Raw genomic sequence first — 11000 nt, 5'->3', positions numbered from 1 at the left:
CACTAAACAAAGGCCCAAAGGTGACCTCACTCGCGTCAAACAATATATATAATATACGTGCTTATCGTGATTTCAGACAAGCGGCTCTTGTTGTTTGCGGTTTTCACAATTATGTCATAAAGTGGTCTTGTTGAAAAATTTAAATTATAGCAAAAACAAAATTTAAAGAGGAATGATACTGGAAAAGCCTGGAAAATGCTTGTTGCCAATGCATAAACTCGTCCCTTAGGATTCAGTTAAAGCCTAAATTGACCTAAGAAGCGCTGTAATTTTTCGTGAAAATTGGCTGGAAAGTTAGCGTTCTTTTCAAATGGTTATGGCTGGCTCCTTACTTGAAATCCGATTTAATTTCAAAACCAAGAGTTTCCCCAATTACACCGTTGGACAGATCTCGACGAGAGGAATCGGAATCTGCCAAGAAAATATGCTCAAGCACCGTAAATTTCGGAGAAAATTGACAAAATTTGAATTTTTTATTTTAGGAAGGACCTTTTTACTATTGCAAATTGTTGAACAAATTGTTTATCGATCGATTGTTTATGGTATCCAACAATTCAAATAATTTACAATTGTTGCCCAGTATCATTCCACTTTAAATATTCTCGCAACTGGAGTTTTACCTTCCCTTTTTCTTTTCTTCACATTTGATTCGGAAAAAATAAATTAGAATTATTTTAGCCCTTTAAAAATGTGCGGAATTTTAATTAAGGAAGTATTTGCTGTTAATTCATCCAGGTTCAATAACCGTATTTAAAAAAAAATCGGTAATCCCATTGACGTGCGAGGGCTGGAAACTTGTTATTCAAAATAACGAATAAGGCTTGTACAGGTACATCACAGATTGGGTAAATCCCTCAGTGAAAGGAAGTGAAATCGGAGCTGTAAAAATTCTGGAACTGTTAACCTGCGTTTATTTAAATCAAATTTTTCCTCTGGTTTGAATTTTGGTTCAGGTTTTATATGAAAAAACATATAGCTAATATCCAATTAATTTTAAATCAGAGGTTTTCAATGTGAGTAAAAACGAAATAATGAATGAGAAAAATCCTACTTTTTTGTTAATTAATTAAAGGTTTTGTCGGCTTTACAAAGTTATACTGCAAAATCTTGGAAAGTCCTTGCTACCGACACAGGAACTAATCCCTTTGGATTCATTTGAAGCCAAAATTTATTTAATTAGCTCTGCGAGTTTCTTAGAGAAGTGGCTGCAAACGGTAAGGACTGTCTCCTTACTTGAAATCCTATTTTATTTCACAGCCAAGAGTTTCCTACGAGGATTAACACGCTGTTGGACTGATCTCAACGAGAGGAATCGAAATCTGGCAAGAAAATGTGGACAAAAGCGCTGGATATTTTGGAGAAAATTTGAATTCCTACTTAACCAAATTCCTTTTTTGATTAAAACAAACTGTTTATCAATCAACTGCTTATTGCATCCAACAATTGATAGCAAGAATGAATGAAGGAAGTTGTTTTGTCGAGAAAATTTGTACAAAAGGCAAAAACTTTCTAATAAATCAAAACCAAAAAATTAATACAATATTTAAATTTAAAAAATGTGTATAGAAAACAGTACGAATTTATTTATTTTTTCAGTATATGGATTGAATACTCATTTAATCACAAAAATTAATTAAAAACAAACCTAAATCTCAATTGACCAGTTGCATAAACCCTTAGTTATTGAAGCCGCCAACAGATGGCGCAACCACAGACTTTCTTAAAAATGTTGTTTTAAGCAATTTTAAGGCATTTACGCTGCAATTTCAGACTCAATCTAGCTATTTTGCTTTTTTTAATCAATTTGCTAATTTTTGACGTGCTGAAAACCAAAATCGGTTCAGCCATTCGCCGTAGAAACGTTGGAAAAGATTTTTTTATTTCAAAAAATAGATTTTCACGATTCTCTGGCGATTGGCTGAACCGATTTTGGTTTTCAGCACGTCAAAAATTAGCAAATTAATTGAAGAATGCACAGTAGCTAGATTGAGTCTTAAATCACAGCGGAAGTGCCTTAAAATCGAAAGTCTACGGTGGCGCCATCTGTTGGCGGCTTCGAACTCTTAGGGTTTATGCAACTGGTGAATTGGGCTTTTTTAATTTCTCGCAATTTACCACCAAAGATATCAAATATGAAATATTTTGAAACTTACAAATGCAAATATCATATTTTTGCTGGAATTTTACCCAAACTGAAATAAAAATTTTTAAAAAGGCGACCACTCGGAGTTGTTTTCGTGTTGAGAAAAAAAAACCGCAGGCTTCATCCTCGTTGTTTCAATTTCGTCGTTTTAATTCTCAACGAGGATGAAGCCTGGTTTTATTTTTTCTCTAACAAGTCTAGCATGAATATATTATCATAGTAAAATACATCTTGAGAAATACCCGATAAATTTCTCTCTTCAGTTCTCCCTGGAGTGAAATGGAAAAACAAGAAACCACATTCCATTTCATCCTGTAGGAATCGGAACAAAGCCTGTTAAGAAACGGATTTTCTGCTCTTGTCAGAGATTACTACTCGCGGCATCAGCTCGCTCTACGGAAACGCTCTCTTGAACGCAACAAACTTTCGACTTATCAGACAAGGCCACATGCACACACATTATTTGCTTTCCTCCTTCGCGCGCGCAACTGTATTTTATGTTGTGTTGTTCCACGCTGCTTTTGCTGCGAATAATTCTCGAGTATGGATTTCTTCGGGCACAAAGACTTTAATCTCTTTTGTGTTGCGCCGCCGAGCAGAGCACTCCGTATGTGCTCCACTTTGCAGGCCTCTTCTTCTCAGGTTATTTGCATCGCGAGCAGTTATGAAAACTCGCTCTTGGGTCTTATGTTAGCCCCAGAGATTGGAAAATATTGCGCATTACGCCGCAGCACTTTTTTCCACCGCGCCAACAGCATAAGAGAATAACGGCCCGTTCGCTGTTATGTGCGTAAAGGCGTAAAGGCTTTGATTTCTCATTAAAATATGTTTTCCAGATGTTCCAACCGTGGTATTTTAATTATTAAAATAAAAATAATTATGAATTGTTTCCAATGACCGATCTTTGTGTTTTCAAAAATAAAATCAAACGCAGCGGGGGCCAGATGTGCGATAAAATTGGTTCCCACTGCGCAGATCCAAGATGGCGTGTGAATGTGGGAAGCAAAAAGCTCTCTTTGGATTGCCGTACGAGTGTCAAGAGTTTGATATTACGATCCAAAAGACACAATTAGTATAAATAATGCAAAATATGTCACAATATTGACCAAAACTTGCTTTCACGTGACCGTTTTTTCGCGCCATGCTCCACGGGACGCCATATCTGCGCGTCGCACGAATCTGGCCCCCACTGATTAAACGTAATTCTTATTTTCTCTAGAAAAATGTTTATTATTTACAGCTAGACATTTTAATGTCAGGAAACCTGCTTTTTAACGTTGCTTTTGTCCCATATTTCACGGCAAGGTGTCATTTCATGCCACAAAATTTTTTGTATAAGAGTTTTCAACGAGTCAAAGGGAACGAATGTAGTCAAAATAGGCGTGGACGGCCCTCTCTTGCGCGTAGGTCTCGACGGAGCCTGGCCTCTGGAGTCTCAGGTTGGCGACGGCCGTGCCTGGCGTCAGGTGGCAAAAGTGCAGGAGGTAGCACGCGGCCATGACTCCGCTGCGGCCACGGCCCATGCGACAATGAACTCCCACCGCCTAAAAATAGACAGAAAGAGAGACACGCCAGCTCTAGCTACGTCACAGATACACACTCGATTTTAGTACTCCCGAGGCGAACGTGTTTCCATTTCGATTGTTCGGATAACACAATACACGAACGCGGAATTGTATATTTTATTTATTCATCAGCCGGAAACTTGCAGCTGATTACGTGCCAAATTGTTTTCCGATGACAGTTTTCCTGTTTGCTTAGCCAATTATCCTTTGCCGAAAAATAATAATTGGAAATTTTAATTCGAGTGGAAAACGGGGAAATAATTAGTTGAATTTTGTTACAAAGCAGTATAAAGCTTCTTGTTTATTCAATTTCACAAACGAATTTACAAAATAATGTATAAATAAAATCAAAAGGGTCCCAATATTAAATTAATATAAATATTCATTTCTTTCTAGTATGTCAGTGAATTTTTAATTTAATATACACTAATGTATTTTTATTTTTATCGTTTAATGAGATTTGTATATCCAGTAACAACTTATATCATTCTTGACGAGAAAAATTATTTTATGACAAGTATGACTGGCACCACATTTTTGTATGTTTCAATCGATTTCTGAGGGGCGAAATAGGGGGAAATAATAATTTGTCAATCGCAAAAAATGAATAAACCAACCTCTATTTGGACCCTGAGGAATCGAATTTGGAACGCATACAAAAATGTGGTTCTTTAAGACTGTTAAATTGCGACACAATCCTCGGTCATAAATTAAATGGAAAATTCATGTGGGTTAAATTTAATTCTACTGATGTTAAAACTAATTTGATTCATATATAATATATTCTTAATAAATTTTATTCAATGCCTGCAGCAAATATTCAATTAAATGGCTCAAAATTGAAATGTTTCTGAATATTTAGCATTTTTATGAGAGAAAAAAATGGCCGAAATCGACGAAAAAAGCCAGTAAATTCTCAAACCTCTACACAGAAGTTTCAGTATGAAATAGGAAAAATATTTGTAATGCTATGAAATAATTAATTGTATCCCTTTAAGCGAAATTTATTTCATTTTAAGTAATATTTTCTCACCTGATTTTGGTCTCTGGCTTTCTTGCAAATATCAATAAACTGCTGCATTTGTTGCAGGGTTGGCGGCTCAAACTCCTGCACGTCGATCAGCGTCCATTGAAGCTCTGGCGAGTCTCTCAGCGCGTCTGGTGGCGGCCTGTGGCTCCGGGACAGCGTGACCAGGTGCCGGACCCGCGCTGAATCTACCAAGAAACGCACGTTGGCCGTCGAACCGGGACACGCAAACACGCACAGTTCCTGCGGCACCACCCACGAGAAGTTCCACGGAGCTTCACTCATCGATCACACAAAAATTTAATTTATTAGTACACGAGATCGAGCCTGGCTGATGCTTGTTTATTTTGGGTTTCAGCTGTTTGGTTTCACAAACAGCTAGCGCACAAATTCAAACCATTGCGACTAATTTAATTAGAGGAGGCAGAAGTTAAATGGTTCTATGAACTGATTTTAATTTAATATACGAAATTTTTAAATTGGGAATCTAAAAGAATTGTTCGTTTGTTTCATTCAAGTTTGTTTTGCAGTTTTTTAGACGGTCAGAATGCCATTTTTTGGGTGCAAATTAAAGAGGAAATAAGAGACCTTCTTAAAAATGAAATAAATTTTTTTATTTTTTATTTCTTCATTTTTTATTGCGATTTCTGTTTTAAATTTACTCGTATCTCAATCTATTTCATTGAATTAACTATCGGTAATTTTAAAGTTTCAAGCTAATGACGAGAAAAGGCCACAACCCTTTATTCAACGTGTATTATTCAATAAAAAAAGATTTCGTTTAATATTACTAATCTATGTCAATGTGCAGCTCACACAAATGTTGAAGGGTGAATTTTTCGATGATAATTTAATTGTAGAAGTTGGTGCTCTTTTTGGATACCGGGCTTATCTGTTCATGATGAAATACAATGACAAAAGAGAAATTTGGAAAAATCGTTCAGTTGGCTTCGACGACGGTTTTATCATTGGTCGGGACGTCGTCAAAGTTGGAATTCTTGAATTGGGCAACGTTGCAGTTTTTCAGGCACTCGTCATGTGTTCTGAAGTTGTTTTCGTTGCCACCGCATCCGCCGTACAAAAATGCGAAACAGCCACCTTTGAGCTAGACAAAACAAATTATTAATAATGGTGATCATTTAAGTTTGATTTAAGTATTTTTCATTAATTATTCTTAAAATTCAATTTTAAATCATATAAATCGTTAATTATAGAACTGAAAACTAATTAAAATTTATATTTGATGTGTTTTCATGACGAAGTGATTAATTGAGTTACATACTCAATTTTTATAATTTTAGTGAGAGACAGTTTGATACAAATTTAAAATTGGTAACTCGAAACTGAACTGTCTGTACAGTGCGTAGTTTGTTTTTATTCATTTGCTAGATATATATATTAATGATCAAATAAGAGATTAAGTTAATTAAATGTCACTCTGGTGCATTATTTAATATAAAGGTTTGTTCATGTAGCAGGGGAAACTGAACAAAAAGTCGAACCGGGTCGTAGGCGAATCTGGGAAAGGCGGCGTAGCAAGGACCCTTTTCTATCGGCTGCTTGCACGACGGATCTGGGCCGTTTTCAACGACAGTGTTAGTTGATACCGATTTTTCCGTATTTGACTCTTTTTATGAAAAGTAATGAATTGGTAAATTTGTCCCTTTAACTGACATGAACATGAACTTACCATCCTTTTTGGCACTGCCTAGCGACTCAATTGAAACTGAAAAGAAATTTTCAAACAAAGAATCAAATTGGACTAAAATTTTCTATGAATTATTGATTTTACGAAAGTTTGAAATTACACTGAACATATTGTTATTTTTCACACACACTGTATGTAGGATTAGGCAATGAAATCTTTACTCACGAATTATCTCGAAAGATCTTGTTGAGGGAAGAGCCAGCAATAAGCAAGAGAGTAAGAAAAAGATGGAAAAATACTGCAGTTTCATAATATCTGGATGGAAATTTGAAATTCAACGCACATCCACACGCTTCCATGAAGCGACTGCATCCGAACTGTTCCAATTTTTTTTTGTTTTGTTGCTGTCCTAGTTTTCAGTTGGTTGACTGCTGCGTATTTACTTCCTCCATTTTGATGAAGGTTTGTCCTCAAAACATGTCCAATAAGGGAATAACAATTTTTATAGCTTTATAACCGGAACACACTGTACAATGGAAGCTGCCATATTTTCTGCAATATAAGTTTACTGACCCAAATTCAGCACTGATGAGCAAAATCTCATAAAAATTCATCGTAAAAATAGTCGATCCAAAAATATAAATACATTTCACCTTTTATTAGATCAACGGATTTATAATTTTTTTAAATTTTCTTATTTTTTAACTGACAATTTTGCTCTAAACACTTGTCTAAAAGTCTCAAACCTCAACTTAATTTGGTTAATAAACATCTGAAATTTGTAACAGCTTTAAAAATTAACGTTAACCATTTTCCTGCGAATTTCCCGAATATAATTTGCCGCCAAACTTGACATTAACTCTTTTCTTGTTGGTACAGTGAGATAGCGCCAGGAAGCGTTAGCGTCGCCTCAATCCATGCGGTCATGGTTTTGTTTTGATTGAAAGCCATCAGCTGTGCCACTGGAGCCGCTGTTCTCCAGACCTTTGGTTGCCCTACATTATTTTGTGGTAATATGAATGAAATGCACGAGAGGTGATAATGTATGTGGTGCCGAAAGGGCTGCAATTGACCCTGGCCATAATTAAACCTCACGTTGTTAAGGCACCACACGCCCTTCAGGTACAGAATTCACGATATTAAAAAGTCTTTTTATGAATTTCTTACTTTCATTTATCATAATATGAATTTGCGTAGAAAAATACGGTTCTATTCAGCTTTTTATTTATTCAAGAATTTTCTGTGATTTTCCAGGGTGTAAATAAAGCCATCCTTGACCACGGATTCACTGTCGTCGCTTCTAAAACGATCTCACTCTCTGAAAATCAGGCTGCCAGTTTCTACATCGAGCACAAGGACAGATTTTTCTACCAGCGGCTCGTAAATTTTATGGCTAGGTAAATAATTCTTTGAAATATAGAAATTCTTGAATGTAATGAGGAATATATTTCAGTGGGCCAGTTGAAGTGAAAATTCTGGCCAAAGAGGATGCAATAAAAGAGTGGCGGCAGCTGCTGGGCCCGACCAAGGTCTTCCGAACCATTTTCTCCGACCCTGAGAGCCTGCGCGGCGAGTACGGCTTGACAGACACTCGCAACGCCGTCCACGGCTCCGACTCGGAGGAATCAGCTCGAAAAGAGATACAATTTTTCTTCCCCGAAGCCACAAATTTATTTTAAAATGCCGGACGTGGGTCATTTCCTCATCGGACTGAGTGGCGGCGCCGCCGTCGCCGTCACGGCGGTCTGCATTCCTTTTGTGACCCCTGCCCTGCGGAGGGTGTGCCTGCCGTACGTGCCCGCCACCACGCAGCAGCTGGCCAACGTCAGGGCGGCCCTGCAGGCACCCTGGCCCGGCGCCCAGGGTCCGGTGCAGCGCCGCCTCGTCGACCTGGGCAGCGGCGACGGCCGGGTCGTCGAACTCGGCGCCAGTCTGGGCGTCGAGAGCCTCGGCGTCGAGTTGAATCCCTGGCTGGTGGCGTACTCGAGGGCCAGGGCCCTGCAGATGGCCAGGCCGAGGCCCAGGTACCTCAGGACAGACCTCTTCCGCTTCTCCCTGGCGCCGTTCTCGGACGTCGTCGTCTTCGGGGTCGAGCAGATGATGGAGGAGCTCGAGAGGAAAATGCGAGCCGAGCTGGTCTCCGGCGCCAGGGTCGTCGCCTGCAGGTTCCCTCTGCCTAACTGGACACCGCTGGCCGAGTTTGGAAGTGGAGTGGACACCGTGTGGCTCTACCAGGCCAAAAGCTAATCGTGATCTAGTCCGAATACTGACGTAGTCGGTTGTTGTTCAAAAATTGTTAGCGCTTTAATAAGCTTTCAACAGATGGCACCAGCGTCGATTTGCTTCTTTTTGGCCCTGTTTTAAAGCTTAAGAAAAATATAAATAAGAGCAATGAAATAGACTGTGCCCTAAAATACTGCAATCTTTGCTGAATCGTTATCTAGAAATATTTATTTAGACCCTCTAACTTTACTGTTGACGCCATTTTGTGTTAATCATGGATTAAACTGTTGTAATTCTGCAAATAAAATACCAAACCATCATTTTGGTTACCTGAAAATGAAGCTAAATAATTATTTGAGTAGTAAATATTAAAAATCAGGGGATTTGTGGCGGAAAATTAAAAAGGGGGTACCAGAATTATTACGAATTGGATAGGACTGGAACGAAAATTGCATTTCAGAATCATTCTAGTTTGAAAAGCCTAATCTGTTAATAGTTTCATAGACTTTTTGTCGGTCTTGTGGGCCAAAATAGTCGTTTACTGTTCACAGGGATGAAAATGGCGTGATTTTTATGATTGTTGGTTGCCAATAAACTTTATTCAGAATAAAAATCAATTTATTCTACACTTCATTTATTTTAAACTTTTTCAAGACCCAATGAAACCACAAAGTTTCATGTTCCAATTGATTCCTGAGGGTCGAACTAGGTCGGTTAAATCATTTTCCGACCGAAAAACATTTTGTGACGTGCGATCAGAGGTGCAAAGCAAAACGCACGTTCCTCTGGCGCGTAAATGACACGAACCTTTAGATTGCTACTTCGCAAGCGTCCCTCTCTGACGTCAGAGCCGTGCATAGTGTTTAGCATTGAGCTGTGACGTCACAGGGGGGAGTGACCAAAAGGTTCGTGTGATTTGCGCGCCAAAGCAGCGTGCGTTTTGCTTTGCGCCTCTGCTCGCACGTCACAAAATGTTTTTCGATCGGAAAATGATTTAACTGACCTAGTTCGACCCTCAGGAAACTGGATGGTCAGCAAAAAGCATTATTTTTTGCTGTTTTTTCTTATATTTTTTGTTTTGATATGAAAAGCTGGTTAAAATCATGATAGACAATTATTATTTCACTTAAATCTAAGCTGCAGCAGAATTAAACTGAAATATGAATAAACAAACTTGAGTGACTTAGAATTAATAAAAATGTAATGCTAGAGGTTATTGGCAGTGTTTTGTTTATGAAAATATTACAACAGTCATGTGCCACACTTAATACATTTTTTAGTTTTCTTTCACCGATCCTAAGTTATCGGTCGTCTTGCCACAAGGACTGTATAAAAATTAGATTTGTGTGCACTTGGATCCCAAATTGTCGTGACACCTTGCAGCAGCAACTCGTCCTCATCCTCATCTTCGTTCATGTCTCCAATAACCCTAGAAAAATGTGTTAAAACCATGCCAATAAGAAATAACTATAATTACATTTCATCGTCCAAATCGCAGGACTTTTGGTTTACTGAAATCGAGACAATGGGACTCCTGGCTCTCGTCTCCACGTAATTGTCAGGAATTATGCGAGTGTTCATGTTGACGAACTGCTGCTCCATGCGGGACAACAGGCTCGATATGTTTTTCGTAATATCAGGTAGGGCTGCAATTTGAAATTTTTTAATAAGTCCAATTTTAAAACCACATAGATCCTACTTATGGTGTACTGCATCAAAGATCTCTTCAGGTCATCCCTCTCCTGCTCGAGAATTTTTATTTTGTCCACGAAAAGGATTTTATCCTGCTTCATTGTAGCGATTTGATCGTTCAGCTGTTTGATGTTCTGTCGCAGAACTTGCAGGCCCGAGTCCGAAAGCAACTGGTGAATTTTATTATTAACACTAAAGAAAAAATTCTAATTATGATATTACTGAGGTGGTATTGGATTCGTTGACATCAGTCGAATAACTGTCAACCTTGACCTCAGGGGCCAGGAGTTTTGCTCTCTTCCGCATAAGGTTTTCGTGTTTCAGGCATTTCATCTGAAACGCGTAAGACGTCTTAATATCCTTGAAGCATTCCTTGCAGAGTAGAGTGGACAGCTCCGGCCGAAGCTCAAACTGGAATAAGTCAAAATTTTAGGAATATGTATTACGGAAGTAAAGGTTGCAAACAAACCTTGAATGAAACGACCAGTTTAATTCTCTTCACTAATTCACCCGATTTGTCTTGGTTCAAATCGATCTGACCCTTTTGGTGGCAAAATCGGCAAAGTTTTAGGGCGTCCATCGCAGAAATGTCAAATTCTCAGCCGACAACAACAGCCGTTTCGGCGTCAGTGTTTGTGTTGTGTTGATTTTCCCCCGCAGCTGATAGCTGAATGAAAACAAAGGACACGCCCCCATACCACG

The 11000-nt window shown here is 38.5% G+C and overlaps 5 protein-coding genes across 5 annotated transcripts; 2 read left to right on the top strand and 3 right to left on the bottom strand.

Annotated features, from left to right (window-relative positions):
* Nucleotides 1-3367: 3367 nt before the first annotated feature.
* Nucleotides 3368-5040, bottom strand: LOC135940066 (dual specificity protein phosphatase 23-like). Its single transcript, XM_065484739.1, has 2 exons — nt 4742-5040; nt 3368-3687 (listed from the first exon to the last, which is right to left on the bottom strand). Exons 1-2 carry the CDS (start codon nt 5018-5020, stop codon nt 3496-3498), a joined length of 471 nt encoding a protein of 156 aa, XP_065340811.1. The 5' UTR covers nt 5021-5040; the 3' UTR covers nt 3368-3495.
* Nucleotides 5041-5308: 268 nt separating this feature from the next.
* On the bottom strand, nt 5309-6983 carry LOC135939060 (tissue factor pathway inhibitor-like). The gene is made up of 4 exons (XM_065483219.1): nt 6609-6983; nt 6426-6461; nt 6238-6362; nt 5309-5840 (listed from the first exon to the last, which is right to left on the bottom strand). Exons 1-4 carry the CDS (start codon nt 6691-6693, stop codon nt 5676-5678), a joined length of 411 nt encoding a protein of 136 aa, XP_065339291.1. The 5' UTR covers nt 6694-6983; the 3' UTR covers nt 5309-5675.
* Nucleotides 6984-7340: 357 nt separating this feature from the next.
* On the top strand, nt 7341-8062 carry nmdyn-D6. The gene is made up of 3 exons (XM_065483218.1): nt 7341-7505; nt 7638-7780; nt 7837-8062. The coding sequence occupies exons 1-3, from the start codon at nt 7425-7427 to the stop codon at nt 8060-8062; spliced, it is 450 nt and encodes a 149-aa protein (XP_065339290.1). The 5' UTR covers nt 7341-7424.
* A 1-nt stretch (nt 8063) lies between these two features.
* On the top strand, nt 8064-9234 carry LOC135939058 (ATP synthase subunit C lysine N-methyltransferase). Its single transcript, XM_065483217.1, has one exon. It carries the CDS (start codon nt 8064-8066, stop codon nt 8628-8630), a length of 567 nt encoding a protein of 188 aa, XP_065339289.1. The 3' UTR covers nt 8631-9234.
* A 579-nt stretch (nt 9235-9813) lies between these two features.
* LOC135939057 (uncharacterized) lies at nt 9814-10962 on the bottom strand. The gene is made up of 5 exons (XM_065483216.1): nt 10768-10962; nt 10521-10709; nt 10306-10468; nt 10084-10252; nt 9814-10035 (listed from the first exon to the last, which is right to left on the bottom strand). Exons 1-5 carry the CDS (start codon nt 10876-10878, stop codon nt 9903-9905), a joined length of 765 nt encoding a protein of 254 aa, XP_065339288.1. The 5' UTR covers nt 10879-10962; the 3' UTR covers nt 9814-9902.
* Between the last annotated feature and the right edge of the window lie 38 nt (nt 10963-11000).

The sequence above is a fragment of the Cloeon dipterum genome, chromosome 3 (assembly GCF_949628265.1).
Source record: "Cloeon dipterum chromosome 3, ieCloDipt1.1, whole genome shotgun sequence".
Lineage (NCBI taxonomy): Eukaryota > Metazoa > Arthropoda > Insecta > Ephemeroptera > Baetidae > Cloeon > Cloeon dipterum.
Note: the sequence above shows the minus strand (reverse complement) of the source record. Positions and strands in the feature narration are given on the sequence as shown.